Below are 18,775 nucleotides of genomic sequence, written 5' to 3' on the forward strand. Positions count from 1 at the left end.
TTCACACAGGGCCATGTAGTTTTGGATTTTGTTTTCCCTTAATAATAAAAACCTTCATTTAAAAACTGCATGTTGTGTTCACTTGTGTTATCTTTTACTAATATTTAAATTTGTTTGATGATCTGAAACATTAAAAGTGTGACAAACATGCAAAAAAATAAGAAATCAGGAAGGGGGCCAACACTTGTTCACACCACTGTAGCTGTTCCGGAGTATTAACGGAATGGCGATGTTTTTAACATCATGAGCATCTGAACTCTGATCCAGCAACACGACTCGATTGGCACCCTGTGAGGATTTGCGTTGGAAATCTGGAGGAACTGGAGATTTCTTCTTCTGCTCTTCACTGTTGACTTGGCTCCAATACCTCTTTGACTCATTGAAATCCTTCTCAATTTGGGTTCCAAGTTGCACTAATTCTCCCACATTTTTAACCGTCCCACGAAGTAAACTGGCTAACCGTGGATTGCAGTTCCTTAGAATGGCTTGAATCAATTCCTTCTCGGTCATGTCCTTTTTCCATCTCAAACACAGGGCACTATAGTGATAAGCAAAATCTCTCAAACTTTCCTTAGGGCCTTGTTTTCTTTCAGCAAGCTTTCTTGCAGCCACATCCTGGTAATCCTCACTTAAAAACGAAAGCAGAAACTTCTCTTTGAACTGTTTCCAACTTGTTACATTTTTCCTTTCTGCTATCTTTAGCAGTGCCTCTTAAAACAGCAGTGAGAGCAGCCTTAGGGCCTTGTTTTCTTTCAACAAGCTTTCTTGCAGCCACATCCTGGTAATCCTCACTTAAAAACGAAAGGAGAAACTTCTCTTTGAACTGTTTCCAACTTGTTACATTTTTCCTTTCTGCTATCTTTAGCAGTGCCTCTTAAAACAGCAGTGAGAGCAGCAATTACTTCTTCATCACTGAGGGGTCGAACTTCGAAATATCCTTCACAGCGCTCCACAAACAAAACAGGATCATCCTCAACTGCATTCGTGAAACTGGGGAAGTCCATCTTTACAGGTGGGTTATACTGAATGGTAGAAGGGTTATTTTGAATGGAAACACTACTAGTCGTATTATGAATTGGAGAGTGGGAAGCATTTACTGGAACATTTACTTTAGGAACTCTTGGAGTAGAAGAATTTGGGCTCAGTAACTGAAATCAAATTGCTGGTCTCTTCTCTTTAAACAATCAACAATCGATTGACCCAAGTCCTTAACCATCAGCTCCATCTGTTGCTGGACTCTTTCACATTCACGTCGGACATGATAAGCCATCTTTTCTTCCAATTTTTTACACTGCACATCAAACGCATCAAAAGAAACTTGCTCACTCACCCTTCGATCGATGTTAGCCATTTGGTTTTCAATCTCAGTGAGACATTCCATTAAAGTTGTTTCACAGTTGGGGCTGACGTCTTCATTCACCTCTAATGGTGGTGGCGGAGGAGGGAAACATAAATCGTCCACATGAACATTATGCTCTACTTGCTCGCTGTCTTCATCAGAATCAATATATAAATCACTAAATGTGTTTATCAGTTCTCTCATCGGTTCTCTTCTGGTTGTGAATGTCTCAGATGAAAAATCCATGCCACCAATGCACTCATCTTTATCCATAGCAGATGACGGTAAAAAAAAACTACAATAATGAACTAAGACTGCTTACCAAACTGATTTTTTTCTACACCTGTGTGTTTTCAAAGCTGAGGGTCCCTGTTCGGGCGCCAATTTGTAACCATCCCAGTGAAATTTTTCAACTGGGCAAAATCACAAAATAATTTAGGGGAGGGTCCCTCAACTGAAAACGACACATAACACAGTAGTGCATTACAAAATGTTTATATAAATAAAGGCAATCCACAGATCATTACGGCATGTGTATGAAAAACAGTCAATAAAGTCTTTTTGACTACAAAACAAACCGTCGCATTTATCATTTATCAAAATAAAGGACAGAAAAACTTATCTGGTTGAATGAGTACTCGTCTCTAAACCGAAACAAGCACTGAATCCGAATACTGAAGTCCTCAATGATGATAGGAGTTAACAAAATCCAATAGTCCGATAGCAAGAGCAGCATTAATAATCAGCAATCCGAGTTTCCTCAAAACATAGAGTGCGTTGCAATTCTTTGATGTTGATTTGTCCCTCGATGAGCACAGAGTTTTGATGAAGTTACTTCTTAGTCCATTGATGAGGCATTCAAAGTAAAGAAGAAAACAGAAAGACAGAAACAAAAAGAGTTCTTCTACAAAACAAACAAACAACTAGTATTAGCATTTAACAACAACCCATAATTTCACCACTAGATACATTTTTTACAAAATAAGTGCAAATTTACACAGCACAGAATAAACTGATACAATTACTTGATTGAGCTGAAAACCTAAGTTTCTCAAACTGAACTCCATTTGCGGTAAGGTTATGTAAGTGAAAGCCATGCTTCCGCTTAACCAAACAGGTGTCTTACTCTACTGCCTACATCCATTTTATCCCTTACCATAGAAAATCCGGTAGGGCCCCCTGGAGCACAGTAGAAGAACTACACACAAAAACAACAACATAGTAACTGTACTATAGTCGGTTACAATATCATATAATAGACCTCCTCATTCTGAACAACTTTGCCTCTGGGACCAATGCTTTCAATCAAACTGTTCATTAAACATTTGAGATTATAAAAAAAAAACGACTTTTCTGAACTAGTCGTAGGTTATATACTCAAGATCAATCAAATCAGTGCAGTACAATTCTCTGGACTCTCTTGATCAATAATTATCAAAAAATGTTGAACATTTGCATTTGGACAGTTATAACAGGGCCATTTCATAATGTGGTCTTGATCTAGTGTACCCAAAAGTCTATAAATCTTCAAAGAAAACTCAAAACATCACAAAACTATGTAAACTTATGTATTATATGATTCTAAACATTCATGCAACAATTTTATGGAGATTGGACAGAAACTGACACTGTAACAGTTATGAAGGTTCAAAACACTACATGTCTATGCTGCATTCCCTGAAAGTGCAAATATAACCACTAGATGGCAGCAAAGGATCACTCATTGGCTCCTTCTGTCACTTATATATTTCTTTTCTCAGGTTTTACTTAGGTACTGACATTCAGATAATAAATCATTATTATTACATTTAAAATCACATTTAGTCAAAGTTTACCACTTTATTTATACAGACATACTAGTTTTGAAAATTATGCCACATAATTCAATTTAAACCTAAAAAATATTATTAACAGGACACTTCCAGTAAGCATTTTATTACCTGTAAGTTATTTAAAAAATCTATGTCTACAACATAATGTGTGTCTGTGTGTGTGTGGACATGCATAGTGTGTCTTAAGTAATATAGTTCAACCTTTTCGTTATTCTGTGTGTGTCATCATATTCTCTGTCATGGATGCGTTCTGGTGTCAACCATACATTTCACGTTGGCTGAGACCCCTGACAGCATAGAAGCCATGAAGGCCTTTAAGTGCTTGAACCCCAGTAATCGCTGCTTGCAGCTATATTTTAGATTTGCTTCTAGGACATTTGATCCCACTATGTGTTAAAGGGGTCATGAACTGCCTTTTATTATTATTGTATACTGTTCTCTGTGTTCCACTTATAATGTTATCAAAATTTTTACATCAAGAAACATAATTTAGAAGTAATAGGCTATTTTCTGTCCTGTTTTTAACCCCCCTCATCAGAACTCTGTTTGAATAGGCGTGGCGGATTGTAGACTCAGAAGTAAATGCCCACTGCTATGATTGGCTAGCAGTTGTGTATGTTTGACAGCCAACATCCTTCACAGATGGACGCTGCTGTGATTTAGATTAAAAATACATAAATACTCAGTACATACCAAAAGATCTGTAATAACAGACAAAGCAATAGTGCAATAGCAACAGTTACTTACACTTGTGTTGCGACATTACTGTCAGATCCAATATAGTCGGCACAGCATCGTATTTTAGTTTCAATCTTTCTGTAAATCCAGGTCAAATTGAGCCTTGTTTGTAAACGAATCTTCTGTAAAATGAAGTGAACAAAGGACCGAGTTCTTACTGATGCTTCATTAAAAATAAAGTTCATCCACTCTTTCCTAATGTTGGGATCAGAAGGAAGGCAATGCAAAGATGTACAGCGTCTTGTTGTCTTTGGAGCCATCTTTATCGTTTGGTTTCTGTGTAGACCTGCGCGCTTGCCTTTCATTATTTACACTACAACTTTAAACACACTTATGCTTGTCATAACTTAAGGTTCGTAAACAAGTATTATGATAATGTATATGACATTTTTCTGTGTGTTATTTTTTATTTCAGATCACATAGCACCCCGCGAGTTTCGTTTATCTGCACGTAAGAGAACAAAGTCTTAAGGAGCTTTTCTTGTTTGTTTGCTTGTTTTGCTTATATATATATATATATATATATATATATATACACATACATATACATATATGTGTATGTTTGTGTGTGTGTGTGTTTGTTTGTTTGTTTGTTTGTTTTCTTTTGATATACATTAATGTCTGAATGTTTTGATCATTTATGCAGATGAACAATTGTTTCACTGCTCAAAGATGATGTCGTTCACAGAGCGAGCAGTCTTAAAAATGTCTAATTGGGTACCAGAAGGTAAGAGAACCAGGCATACTCAGATGTAGAGAATAAATCACTGAAAGGCCCTTTCACATGACTTGAAAACGAAGCGGAAGACAGGCTTAAACTCATTTGATCGGCTGCAGCAGGTTTTGAGATACTGTATATATATATATATATATATATATGTATGTGTGTGTGTGTGTGTGTGTGTGTGTGTGTATATGTGTGTGTGTATATATATAAATACATTTTTTTAAATAGTGAAGGAAAAGCAGAGAAGTAACCAGTTCAAATAATCATTCACAGTCATAATATGTTCATATCTGTGAAAATGTCTGTTACTGTTAAGCCTTGTTCTGAAAAGAGTAAGAAAAACATAGTTTTCATTTGAGCGATCTTTTCTTTTTTTTTCCAGTGACTGCACCCAAACAGAGGATCGGATTCATGACAAGTAACACAATGAATACACAGCATCACTAAAGTTCACTAAATGTGAAACACAAATGCAGCATCACCTCATGGTTAACGATCATTGTTTTCATTTGCAGAGATCCAGAATTTTTTCCGCCGTCGTTCTAAGACTGCGACTGCCGTGTCTGATAAAACAGACTCTGAAAGCAAAATTGATTGTATATATACATATACATATACATATACTGTACATACACACACACACACACACACACACACACACACACACACACACACACACAAGAGATGGACACAATAGTTATGTTTGGAAAGTACTAGCTTAGTTACTGAAAACTGTGCAGTATAAAAAGGAATAGATCACCTAAAAATGAAAATGTACTCACCCTCATGCCATCTAACATGTAGATGAGTGTGTTTCTTCATCAGACTTGGAGAAATGTAGCATTGCATCACTTGCTCACCAATGGATCCTCTGCAGTGAATGGGTGCCGTCAGAATGAAAGTCCAAACAGCTGATAAACACATCACAATAATCCACACCACTCCAGTCCATCAGTTAACATCTTGAGAAGTGAAAAACTGTGTGTTTGTAAGAGACAAACCCACGATTAAGGCATTTTTAACTTCAAACCTTTGTTTTCGGCTAAAATACGAGTCGTCTTAAAAGTCGTCTCGTCTGAATCAGGAGAGAAATATGCACAGATCCAAAGTCCAAAACAGTTTTAAACAAATATGTCAGTGGATTTTGATGTGAGAGGACAACAGGTGATGGACTTTATCACTGGAGGAAGCGATATTATGGATTATGGACTCATTTTGGCCAGAAGTGACGGTTAAAGTTAAAACGCCTTGATGATGAAGTTGTTTCTTACAAACATGTAGCTTTTCACTTTACAAGATGTTAATTGACTCATTTGACATACATTTGACAAGTGTAGTAGGTCATAAAATTCACATTGTTTTATAGCTATTTATTTAATTTTATTATTATTATATATTGATTTTTATTTATTCTTGTATGTTTGTGTGAGTGTGTTCAGCTGCTCCTGAGCTCCAGAAGGACCTGTTACTGCAGCTGGTTTTTCTCCAAAAGGCGTCAGGCTGCTGGGATCTGGACGCCACGCTGGCTGATGTGTTTGGGAAGACGGAGGATGAGCTGACCAATCAGAAACCAGCGCAGGTGAGAGATGTGATGAAGTAATAAGACAGTGATGATTGTGTGCAGTGTCCAGTAACAAATGCAGTGGATGCTGGTTTGTACACAGGTGGATGGGTCAGTATGGGCCACTCTCCTGGCTCTGATCTGGTTATACGGCTGTAAAATAGAGCAGCAGGTGGAGTGGCAGTTTGTGGCCATGAAGGCAGCGTCATGGATCGGCTCTCAGAAAGGTGAGATCTCCATTCCAGACCGCATTCATTCAGTCAGCGTTCATCAAGAGGCGTTTGAGCAAATATCTTCAGTTCTGTGACACACACTGATGATTTGAGTGTGTGTGTGTGTTTCAGTGGGAGATCTGTCTCAGTGTGTGTGTGGGGGGAATGTCCTGCTCGGATGTCAGGTGACCAAAGAGACTCTGGGAATCTGAAGACGTCAGTGTTTCTACATGCAGTGCCATATAACTGCCAAACACACACATACATACACATATGTATGCATATATATGAATGATATTAATAAATTTAAACCATGGCTTTTCTAACTACGTCAACAACAGACCCAAATGGATAAAAACAGCATGTGTGCCAAGCCAGAATATTTTGCCAACAAAAAGCTGCTGATCTACAAATAACTGTTTAACAATATATTTGTTCACTTCATAAATCATCAGTATGAATGTTTATAGCTTTCAGTGTTTGTCATATGAATATTTTATTGCTTAAAATTCAGTTAATGTCCAAAAATCGACCAAAAAGTGCTTTAAAAATCGTCCCATAATGGAGAGAGTAAATTAGATTGATGGTAAGAGTTTTGCAAATAATTGTACTCCTTAATTGCAGTTACAGTGTTTATATAGTAATAGTACAGTACAGTATATAGTATACAGTATATGTAGTAACATATACTGTAAAAGATGCATTAACCAGATGCATTAACCATAGTTAATAAAAATATGGACAAAGGAGCAATAATTCTCATATGGGCCATTGAAAATTTCAAATAGGTTGTATTTGGATGGATTTACTCTATATTTTTGCACTTTTATTACTCTTTTTATATACATTATTATGTTTGTAGACAGTTTTTAAGCATTGTTCTTTTTGATTTCATACTTTTCTATTTATGATTTTGCTCTAACACTTGCCACTTTTTTAAAAATAAATATAAAGGTTTTTATTTATTGTGATTCTGTCATCAGAAAATTGTGCTTTGTCATTTAGGTCCATCCTAACCACATCATCCTAACAGTGAGCATAAATGTAAGTGGTACCACGTGACAATGAGGTATGTGTGCGTTAACTAATATGCATTAAAACTGTCTTGGAAATCTATTTTTACCTTGTCTTCATTATTTATTATTGTTACGGTTCAAATTCACATCATTTGAGACATGGAAATTACGTTGTGTTTAATATATTAATGGGTTTCAGAAAAAAACATACAGAGTTTTGCTCTGATGCTTGTGAATTGTACGTTGTTGGACACTGTTAAAAACAAATATATATCTACTGAGAGTGTTAAGCATGTATTTAAAAAAAAGAATAATTGCAAGACCCAGAGAAGTGCAGAGACATCCAAATTTGGTGAATATGAAATTTGGCAAGTAACAGCAAAAGACTGACATTAAAATACCCATTGTATTCAGAATTACTGTATAAATGTATTTTTAAAAAACACGTTGCATTAACAAAAAAGAAAAATGCACAAGCAAATGGTTAGTAATAACATTGCACAAGGCTTTACAAAAGAATTCAAATAAATGAAAATAAGTCTCTTCCAAAAGATAGGTAGTGTAGCTTCGTTTTGCGTGTAGCATTTATGTTTTATTTTTATTTATTTGGTAATTTTTTTTAAATCACGCTTAGATTGTAATTGTTGTTGTTCACGTGATCATCCGGTAGGGGGCGGTAATGCGCTCGCAGTCAAATACTCCGCGTTCACCGAGCGACGAAAAAAAAATTGGAGGAAAGTTATATAATTGGATTATGGATTTCCTTCTTGAAAGAACAATACAGGTTAGGGTAGGAGTAGAGTATTCTGAGACATACACAATAGACAATGGAACTCCTCAAGGAAGTGTATGCAGCCCAATATTTTTAAATATTATGATTAATGATATTTTTAGTAATTTTAAAGGTGATGTTGGAAGGGCATTATTTGCTGATGATGGGGCAATATGGAAAAGAGGACGTAATATTGCATGTGTGTCTCAAAGATTACAAAAAGCAGTAGATAAAGTGGAGGTATGGGCAAATAATTGGAGCTTCAGATTATCTGTGGCTAAAACACAAGTTATATGTTTCACAAAAGGGAAAAATGTTCCAACGGTTAAGTTGAAGTTGTACAAACAGGAGCTTGAGCAAGTCTCAGTAGTTAAATATCTCGGTGCTTGGATGGAATCTAGATTGACATTTGCAATGCACATTAAAAAACTGATTAAGAAATGCTATTGTTAAATACATTAAAGAAATAGGATTAATGAGGAGAATTTAGGAATGTGTGTTTTTTTTTATTATTATTATTATTTTTTTTATATATAAAATATAGATAAATATAAATATGTATATATTAGTTGCTTATTAGTGCTCCACACTCCAGTCCAGTTGGTGGCGGTAAATGCACCAGAAGTTGGTTTGCCATCCGCCATAAAACGTAATTAGAAGAAGAAGAAGAAGAAGAAGCGACGAAAAAGAAACAACAACTTTGAAGGGACTTTGAACCGTTCTGCTTTCCCGTGCGTGATTGAAATTGTAATTTACAATGATTTACAGTTATTAATAAATTGTTTTTCGTCGCAGTCCAGAGCAGAGTGTTTAAATGGCGTCAGGAAGCGCACTGATCTTTGATGAGGAGATGAGCCGTTATAAACTCCTCTGGAAAGAGTAAGTCATCTCATCACTTACTGTACGTCTCTTACAAAAGTCTCATGTTATGCTGTTGTTTTTAGACCTTATACAGTCTATGTTTTAGACATAATATTATGGATAGTACATAGCATTCAATGAAGTACGTCATAGTTTTATATGCAAATAAAATGGTGAATAAAATGTGAAAATCATAGTGTTACTACATGATCCCATATATAGATCTACATATTATTCCTTACGAGTTAAAATGATCATACTTGATATATGTGAATTTTTTATAAAAAAAATGTTTGTTTGTTTTTCATATCTATTTTTTGTTGGTTTCTTATTTTGTGGTGTATAATTAAATGCGATTTCATGTCCAGTTAGTTTTAAAAAACTGATTTCTGAAATGTGTTGAGATATGTGAGACTCAATAATTAAATAATAAAAATATACAGTGATATACTTGGTTTGCATTTTGTACTAGTCAGGAATGGGCATTTTCAATACTAAAAATAAAATAAACATAACTATTGATTTCAGAAATTGTTTTTTATTACTGAAAAACAGTGTTGCTATAGTTGACCTAAAGTAAAACCATAAAAAATGGTTACTAGAAATAAAATAAGCGCTAACTGAAAAACAAACTTCTATTTTATTTCAGCTAGCTGCCAAAGCGACATTGCTCATTTTCAATTAGTTTAACTTGTTGTACTAAAATAACTAAAACTGAAATAAAAATGAATAAAAACTAACTAAACAATAACTAATAATAAAATGACAAAACACAACAAATTGCTAAAACTTGAAAATGTCTTAATCTTGAATTCACTTGAAAATGAAAATGAAAAATACAAAAATAAAAACAAATTGATAATATTGAATTTCAATAATACAAAATAAACAACAGATTATGTGTTTTATTATTGCAACCAAAGTGTAATAATTGCAGATTTAAGTCGATTAAAAAATAGTAGTAGTTTCTAATATTGCTATCACTGTTTTACTACGTTTGCATAATTTAATAACTGCATTGCCGATAGTGATAAACTGTTTAAATCAGCTGATTTTTTAGTCAGTTTTTAAATTATTGCCTGCTTGGCAGATTCCCATTCTGTCGAAATCTCCCAGAACTCTTATCAAATGATTATAAACATTGTCTGTTTTTTTATTTTCACATCAAATCTGTTTGTTGTTGCTCCGTCCAGTCCAGTCTGTGAGATCGAGGTGCCCGAGCGGGTGACCGTGTCTTACGAAGCGCTGAAGACTCACGGCGTGACACAGAGGTGCAAACAGCTGCCGGTCCGCCAGGCCACCGAGCAGGAGATTTTACTCGCACACAGGTTGGTGGAGTTTAAACCAGGCCCCATTTTTGTTGCTGTATGATTGAGTCCGGGCTCAAAATCTTTTGTGTTTACTTTAGTGAGGAATATCTGGAGGCCGTTAAACAGACTCCGAAAATGAGCGTGGAAGAGCTGATGGCTTTCTCGAAGCAGTACAGCGACGTTTATTTCCATCAGGTAAGTCCAGGTCATTGATGCTCGCTGGGTTCAGGTGACCGCCAATGTGAACGCTACCCAACAGTCTCGACTCTTATGTGAGCGCAGAACATCTATCACTGTGCTAAGCTGGCCGTGGGCGCCACACTGCAGCTGGTGGACAGCGTCGTGAAGAGAGAGGTCAGGAACGGCATGGCACTGGTCAGGTGAGCACACGACCAACAGCTGCTGCTTTCATGATTGGATGTCCACCTAATTGACTGCCTATTTAAAGGTGAAGTGTGTGATATATTCCCCACTGGCCACTAAACAGAACTGCAGTATGATTGAGCAGCCCAGCATATTTGCTTTGCTTTGCTGGGGCTGTGAGTTTGAAGCAGGAATACCTGCTTGTCTGAAACTAAACTAAAACGAAAGTGAAACTAAAATAAAACATAATTAAAATTATTATGATTGTTGTTATTATTATTATGAACAATATAAATAATATGTAATAATATTTAGATGTAATGTTATTCATTTAAAACTACATTTAATTAATTTTTAGTAATTGTTACAGTAATTATTAATATGAAATATTAGTAATATTTAATATAAATTTTAATGTAATAATACATTTAGTTATGAATTCATATGTTGTTGTTATTGGTATTATTAAAAATATTAATAATGTATACATTTAATATTTTAATTTCATCATTTTTTATTATTATTAATATGTAATTATGTTAAAATTAAATAATAACAGTATTAAATACATTTTAAACTTATTTTAAATTAAAAGTGAATTTAATTGTGCATTTTAATATTATTTTTTAGTATTAACAATATTAATAATGTATTAAATGAATAATTCATTATTGTTATCTACTACTACTAGTACTTTGAATATTTCATTGCTCATATTTAATATTAATATTTAATAACATTTACAGTCAACATTTTAATTTAATAGTGAACTTAATGTTCAAATGTATTAATGTTTTAATTTAATAATATATTTCAATATTTATTATTATTATTATTATTGATAATGATTATTTTATAGATAAGAACATTTATAAAAATGTACTATTTGTAAAATAAAATATTTGTAATGAATTAATGATTTGAATGATGTTAAAAATGTTTGTTATTGGACACTTAAATAGAAAAGTAATCTGTATTGTTCACTAGACAACACAATATGTCGATCTCTAGTTTTTAGTAATTAATTTTTGTTCTCTTTTTGTGACCCTCAGGCCTCCAGGACACCACAGTCAGCGCTCCGCTGCGAACGGTTTCTGTGTGTTTAATAATGTGGCCATCGCTGCTCTTCATGCTAAGAAGAACTACAACTTGAACAGGTGAACGGGTGTTACATCCATCCTGCACTGCTGTACAAGACTAAGCTACATTACTTTAATACTCCCTAAAGGAAAACTAAACAGCTGCTATTGCAGATTCGGTGTAAGATTTTCAGTTTGTCATACAGATAAGTTTGAGCTTGTGGTTTCTTTCTAGGGTTTTGATTGTGGACTGGGACATCCACCATGGACAAGGTGTCCAGTACTGCTTTGAGGAGGACCCAAGGTGAGTCCATCTTCCTTCTAATGAACAATGTGGTTTACTAGCCTAAATTTTAACATTTTAAATTACATTTTTTAATTTAATATTTCATTCTTTTATTTTATTTCAGATAAAATTATTTTATTAAATTATTTATTATTATTAAATTATTTTAACTAGATTTTTCCCACCTGTTTTATCATCCACCAGATAAAAAAATCATAACTCTAATCGCTTAAAAAAAAATTTAATCTCCTCAAAGACCGGCACAGACTGAGAAATAATATATGTCCACAGGACAACTTATTCTTAGTATAAGCACTTAATAATTGGTAATTATAGGGAATTTCTAAAATGTCTATAATTAGATTTTCCTTTTGTCCTAGTGTGCTTTATTTTTCTTGGCATCGTTATGAGAACCAGACCTTCTGGCCAAATCTCCCCGAGTCAGACTACACCAGTGTTGGGAAAGGCAAAGGATGCGGTTTTAACATTAACCTCCCCTGGAACAAGGCAAATGAAAACTGAATCAATGCTCAGAAGCCATCAAACTCTATCATAGATGTGTATTTCATAGCAGCAGTGCATGCCAATCAAATCTGCTTTTAATGAACCATTCTCACTGGTAAAGAAATAAACTAAAATAATATTTAAGCTTTTGCCACATAGTTTCTATGCTGTGCTTGTTTCCTGCAGGTGGGCTTGACGAACAGCGACTATCTGGCTGCTTTCTTCCATGTTCTTTTACCCATCGCGTATGAGGTACCTGTCGCACAAGAGCAATCAGTCATTAGACAATGGTTTTCTGAGTGTCTAAGTCAGTCTGATGCACATGTTTGTCTCTTTCAGTTTGATCCAGAGCTGGTTCTGGTCAGTGCTGGTTTTGATTCAGCCATTGGGGACCCAGAAGTAAGAGGCTCTTTTTAAATCTGTGATTGTCTGAGCTCCTGACCTGTGATTTTCTTTTCTGTATCCTGTTTGAAGAAATAGTTCACTCAAAAATGAAAATTAGTTGGGCCATCCAAGTAGATGTAGATGAGTTTTTTTCTTCATCAGAACAGATTTGGAGAAATGTAGCATTCCATCACTTGCTCACCAATGGATCCTCTGCAGTGAATGGGTGCCGTCAGAATGAGCGTCCAAACAGCTGATGAAAACATCACAATAATCCACACAACTCCAGGCCATCAGTTAACATCTTGTGAAGTGAAAAACTGTGTTTGTAAGAAAAAAATCCATCGTTGAGACATTTTAACTTTAACCTGTCACGTCTGGCCAAAATATGAATCTATAATCCATAATAACTCCAGTGAAAAAGTCATCTAGTTTGAATCAGGAGAGAAATATGCCCAGATCAAGCACTGTTTATAAGTGAAAACAGTCCAAAACAGTTCTAAACAAATATGTCTGTGGATTTTGATGTGAGAGGACAACAGGAGATTGACTTTGTCACTGGAGGAAGTGTTATTATGGATTATGGTTTCATATTTTGTACAGAAAATGCCTTAATGATGGACGTGTTTCTTACAAACACGCAGATTTTCACTTCACAAGACATTCAGTTGATGGACTTGAGTCGTGTGGATTATTGTGATGTTTTTATCAGCTGTTTGGACTCTCATTCTGACGGCACCCATTCACTGCAGAGGATCCATTGGTGAGCAAGTGATGTAATGCTGCATTTCTCCAAATCTGTTCTGATGAAGAAACAAACTCATCTACATCTTATATGGCCTGAGAATGAGTCATTTTTTCAAGACATTTAAATTGTTGGGTGAACTACTCCTTCAATTCTTCAAATATGCATCTGTCACGCTGTTTCTAAAAGTGTCCGCCCTGTTTGATGGGCTGTATAGGTTAACACTGTTAACACTGCTGTCTGTTGTGCTTCAGGGTGAAATGTGTGCTATTCCTGAGATCTTTGCCCACCTTACCCAACTGCTAATGCCTTTGGCTGCAGGCAAAATGTGCGTCGTCCTGGAGGTCAGTTGTCATTATCACAACAAATCTTTTTATCATATTTTCATTTTTTAAGACCTGTTATCTGTGTTATCATGTTTAGATTGTATATATCGGTTCTTCTGGTTTCCTTTGTTTTTTTTCAGGGAGGGTATAACCTGACTTCTCTGGCCCAGTCAGTTTGCCAAACCGTCCAGTCCCTTATTGGAGATCCGGCCCCTCGGCTGTCAGGGCTCACGGCTGCTTGTGAGAGGTGATTTGATGATTGTCAATCATGCGGCGAGTGCTTTTTATTGGACAAGCTGTTTGCTTGAGTTAAAGGGGTCATATGATGCGATTTTCAAGTTTTCCTTTCTCTTTGGAGTGTTACAAGCTGTTTGTGAATAGATAAGATCCCTAAAGTTGCAAAGACTAAAGTCTCAAATCCAAAGAGATATTCTTTATAAAAGTTAAGACTCGTTCACACCCTCCTAAAATGCCTCGTTTAAACACGCCCCCACATGTCTACGTCACGATGTGGAAAGATTTGCATAACGCCGGCCAAATGTTCACGCAAAGAAAGAAGGCGTAACTTTATTGTTGCTGCCACCGCCGCCACCATGTTGTGAAGACACTGTGTGTTTCGTTGTGAAAGCGAAAACTACTTTGTTTGGCTTTCCAAAAGAGGACACGACTAGAAATCAGTGGTTAAGTTGTATTTACTACACTGTTCCAGAACAGTTCAACCCAAATATTCAGATGTGTGCAGCACATTTTATGGAGGACTGTTTCCTGATCCTGGTAGAGTAGACTACAATGCGGCTGTTCTGACTCACAGATTGTAAGTACGTTTTTAAACACATTTCATTACACCAAATATACAAAATAATGTTATTTTTTTAGCAACGTCATATGACCCCTTTAAGGTGCACTGGGTAGCACCACCCACAGTCAACTCTTATTGGTCCAAAATCCTGCCCTACATACATCAAACAGTAAATATGTTCAGATTGTTTGTGATTTGGTTTCAATGGGGACAGACACATTTTTTAGCGCTAGAAAGCTGGAGTAATATGCCATGTGATTTTTTTTTTTTCCGCAGTGCACTGGAATCTATCCAAAACGTTCGCAACGCTCAATCATCTTACTGGAGCTGTTTTAAACACTTAGGTTAGTGTTCGTTTACTCATTTTTACTTAGAAATTGCCATTTTCCTTTCACATGGATTGTTTTGTTTTAGTATTAATCACAGTGGTGGACAGTAACGGAGTAGCTTTACTTCGTTACTGTACTTAAGTACATTTTCATATAGTATTATAGTTTTTGTTAAAAACATTTAGAATTAGCTTTTATTTTTTTATTCTCAGTTTTCATATTAATTTTAAATTATCATAACACTTTAAATGAACATAACACTTGTCATGTGCTTTTGTCAGTTTTTATTATTTAGGTTCAATTTATCTTCATTACAGTCTTAGTTTTCATTCATTTCCAGTTAGTAATTTTAGTGCTTCAACTTGTTTTACTCATTTACGTTTAGTTTTTCATCATTTTATTTTCAGCTGTATTTTACTTAACGAAAATGTTTTAATAGTTTTGAATTTAGTTAACGATAACAAGTCTGTTATGAAGGCAATTGGTAATAGATTTAAATATGTAGTGACATTTAAATGAGTTATTATTTAAATGTCATTTTAACATTTGACAGCTACATTTTATTGTTTTATCTTTTACGTTTTTATCGGTCTCATTCTTAAAGAGGCTCATTTAGGAACGAGCACCAAACGACCCAGAATGGATGAGAACAGTGGAGCAAAAGAGGCAGAGAAACCTGCGCCAGAGACCAATACAAAGAAGACAACACAGGAAATTGTGTGGCCTGAACCTTTAATCAGGACTTCACCTGATGTGCGAACAGTCGTAGCGCCCCCTCCTGGTGTGGCGGTCTCACTGCCAGAGGGCTGCCAACATTTGGGGGAAGTTTCTCAAAGTGCCACAAAAGAAGTACAAAGTTTTCGGTTGGTAAAATCAGATCAGAAACACAGAGTCACACGTTTGGGCCACATTATAACCATTTCAAATTGTTTTTTTTGTATGTTTGTAGGGATAAACATATCCAAGACGTAACAGACCAAAACATCCTTCAGCCTCTTGGAAATATCATTTCAGTTCTTGACCAAATGATGAATAAAGAGGTGAGGATGCGATAACAGGGGTCTGTTGGTTATTTTTGTGTGCAGTATATTTGGTAACGGACTGTAACGCTTCATCAGGTGCGTAATGGATGCATCGTGGTGTCTGACTTGAGTGTGTCCATACACTGTGCTTGTGAACGTGCACTAATGGGCCTTGCTGAACGGTACAACACTTTTTAGACTAACAGAAGAATTACCTTCAAATCACCTAGATCAGATAAATAGTTGCCTGTTATGTTATACAGTGTTATTATAAATGCAGTGCTTTTGTGTTTGATGAAGGGTGCTGGTTGTTTTTATTGGAGATGGGAATATACCAGTCAAAACTAATGACGGGTGAGCCAGTTATTGCATATATTTTTTGTTTTATTGTTTGTTTTATAAATTGCAGAGCTGAATTTGTCTTTTAGAATAAATATTGAAAAATATTTTTCAAATGTAATATATATATTATGTTTTGAATATTATGTTTATACATATATATATATGTATGTATAAAGTTAGTATTTAAAAATGTTTTAAATTATTTTAGTATTACATCTATTTTTAGGAAAAATATTTAATAATAATGAACTTTATCTATCTTACACTTATTTTTAAATACTGTTAGAATTTTCTATTCTTTAGTATTATTTATATACTGTTATGTTTTTTTATTTATTAAAAATTAGAATTAGCTTTTATTTTTATATTTTTTATTTTTTTATGTATTTTTTAGTCATTTTTCTTATGTGCTTTATTTATTTATTAACCTATTATTTATTTATTGAACATTACTGTTTAGGTTTCATTTGTTTATTTCATTTTTACTGTTTATTCAGTTTTAGTTTTTATTTATTTCTTGTTAATAATTTTACTGCTTCAGCATATTATTTCAGTTAGTTGTCAAGGCAACATTTATAATTTTAATTTAGATATGTTTTTCATCTAATATTTACTTCTTTTTTTTTTTCCAGAAGAGCTAATAAAAATTCAGTTAATTAGAAATTATTTGTTCAGTTCTTCAAAAAAACTGCAGTGGGTGAGTCTCTCTCTCTCTGTCTCTTCAGGAAGGTGTTTCTAGTCCAAATCTGTGCTGAAGAAACTGAAGAGGAGTGCGGGAACCGTTTGTCCTTGTGTCTGAGAGAGGTTTGTGAACACACCTGATATTATCTTGGGTTTTGTGTTATTTCTGTGAAGTCACTTCCTCTTCCTGCTCGTCTCCAGGGTGAGAGCTTCACGGCAGGATTCATGCAGGCGGTTCTGAGCCTGATCCTCCCGCTGGCGTATGAGTTTAACCCCTGTCTGGTGCTGGGGGTTGTCAGAGACAGTGGGGCAAAGACTCATCTGACACCAGTCTGGGGTCACCTGACCAGCCTGCTCCAAGGCCTGGCAGGGGGGCAGACGCTCACCCTACTGCAGGTCAGAGTTTTTACATATTTTTGTATTATTTTAAAACCGATTCAAAACATACATTTACATTTTTTTTTAATTTCTTTTTATTTTAAATGCTTTTTTTTCTCTCTCTATGTAGTCCATTTCAAATGTATTTATTTTATATTTTTAAATAAATGTATTTATTTGTTTTAAGTTGTTTATTTTAAATGTATTTATTTGTTTTAAATACCTTTATTTATTGTTTAATTAAATATATTCATTATTCATTTAAATGTATTTGTTTGTTTATTTTACATTTATTTTACTTATTGTTTAATATTAACTGTTTTATTTTTAATGTACATATTTTATTTGTTGTACCCTTTTTAAATGCATTTATTTATTTAGATGTATTTACAATATTTATTTTTAATTTATGTATTTTAAATGCATTTATTTGTTTTAAATGTTTATTTGTTTGTTTACATGTATTTTGTATTTATTTTATATTTATTTCTTAATTTACTTGTTTTGTGTATTTTTCATTTTATTTTACTTGCCTCAATCTTCTGGATGAGAGTTGCGTGCTACTAGTAAATCACCATACCTGCATTTCTTAAGGGCTATGACAAAGATCTGCTGGAGGTTACGGTCTCTGCCCTCTCTGGGGCCCCTGTCCCTCCCCTCGGGCCCCTGGGGGCCCCCAAACCTGCAGATGTTCAGATGATGGAAAAGCAGCGACAGAGGCTGCAGAAACGCTGGAGTTTGGTGCAGGAGTGTTGAGGCCTTCTGCGTTGATCAGGTACTAATCCCGCAGTTCACTACAATATTATATGGAGAATGTGATTGAGCAGTTTTGCAAAACTAACTCATCTAAAATGTCATACATGGTGAATTATGTGTTATGTAACCTTAGAATACACTCTTAGATGAATAAATTAATAATAATGTGTGTTTGTGCAGTTTCAGAAAGCTGATGGAAACCTCTGGAACATTGAATGACCTGCGTTTTGATGTTCAGTTTTTGGTACTTTTTGTAAATTTTGTATGGAATTAAAAATGAACCTGCTACAGTTTTTCTTGATAGTTTTTTGTTTGACCATGATGTTTGTGTAGGGTTTGTTAAGTTAGAAGTGAGCTAAATCTGACAAAACCTCCATTTGAAGATGTAAGCATATTATAAATGTTATATTTTG

The 18,775-nt window shown here is 34.8% G+C and overlaps 2 protein-coding genes across 2 annotated transcripts in view; both read left to right on the plus strand.

The window, feature by feature from the left end:
- The window catches only part of LOC107674818 (von Willebrand factor A domain-containing protein 5A-like), a 16,012-nt gene extending 9,138 nt beyond the window's left edge, over positions 1-6,874 (plus strand). Inside the window, exons 12-18 of the mRNA XM_016468920.1 lie at positions 4,275-4,360; positions 4,556-4,636; positions 5,019-5,054; positions 5,152-5,232; positions 6,076-6,215; positions 6,301-6,424; positions 6,542-6,874. Of these exons, the coding sequence (XP_016324406.1) occupies positions 4,275-4,360; positions 4,556-4,636; positions 5,019-5,054; positions 5,152-5,232; positions 6,076-6,215; positions 6,301-6,424; positions 6,542-6,621 (628 nt within the window). The 3' untranslated portion in view covers positions 6,622-6,874. The remainder of the gene's footprint in view (positions 1-4,274; positions 4,361-4,555; positions 4,637-5,018; positions 5,055-5,151; positions 5,233-6,075; positions 6,216-6,300; positions 6,425-6,541) is intronic.
- Positions 6,875-8,845: 1,971 nt separating this feature from the next.
- On the plus strand, positions 8,846-18,761 carry hdac10 (histone deacetylase 10). The gene is made up of 20 exons (XM_016468963.1): positions 8,846-9,076; positions 10,252-10,386; positions 10,467-10,563; positions 10,651-10,748; positions 11,784-11,888; positions 12,046-12,114; positions 12,477-12,603; positions 12,787-12,852; positions 12,940-12,999; positions 13,984-14,073; positions 14,196-14,302; positions 15,131-15,198; positions 15,788-16,046; positions 16,133-16,223; positions 16,302-16,387; positions 16,506-16,559; positions 17,273-17,351; positions 17,430-17,624; positions 18,201-18,381; positions 18,543-18,761. Exons 1-19 carry the CDS (start codon positions 9,012-9,014, stop codon positions 18,360-18,362), a joined length of 2,013 nt encoding a protein of 670 aa, XP_016324449.1. The 5' UTR covers positions 8,846-9,011; the 3' UTR covers positions 18,363-18,381; positions 18,543-18,761.
- Positions 18,762-18,775: the final 14 nt, after the last annotated feature.

The sequence above is a fragment of the Sinocyclocheilus anshuiensis genome, unplaced genomic scaffold (assembly GCF_001515605.1).
Source record: "Sinocyclocheilus anshuiensis isolate Anshui unplaced genomic scaffold, SAMN03320099.WGS_v1.1 scaffold941, whole genome shotgun sequence".
In the NCBI taxonomy this organism is placed as follows: Eukaryota; Metazoa; Chordata; class Actinopteri; order Cypriniformes; family Cyprinidae; genus Sinocyclocheilus; species Sinocyclocheilus anshuiensis.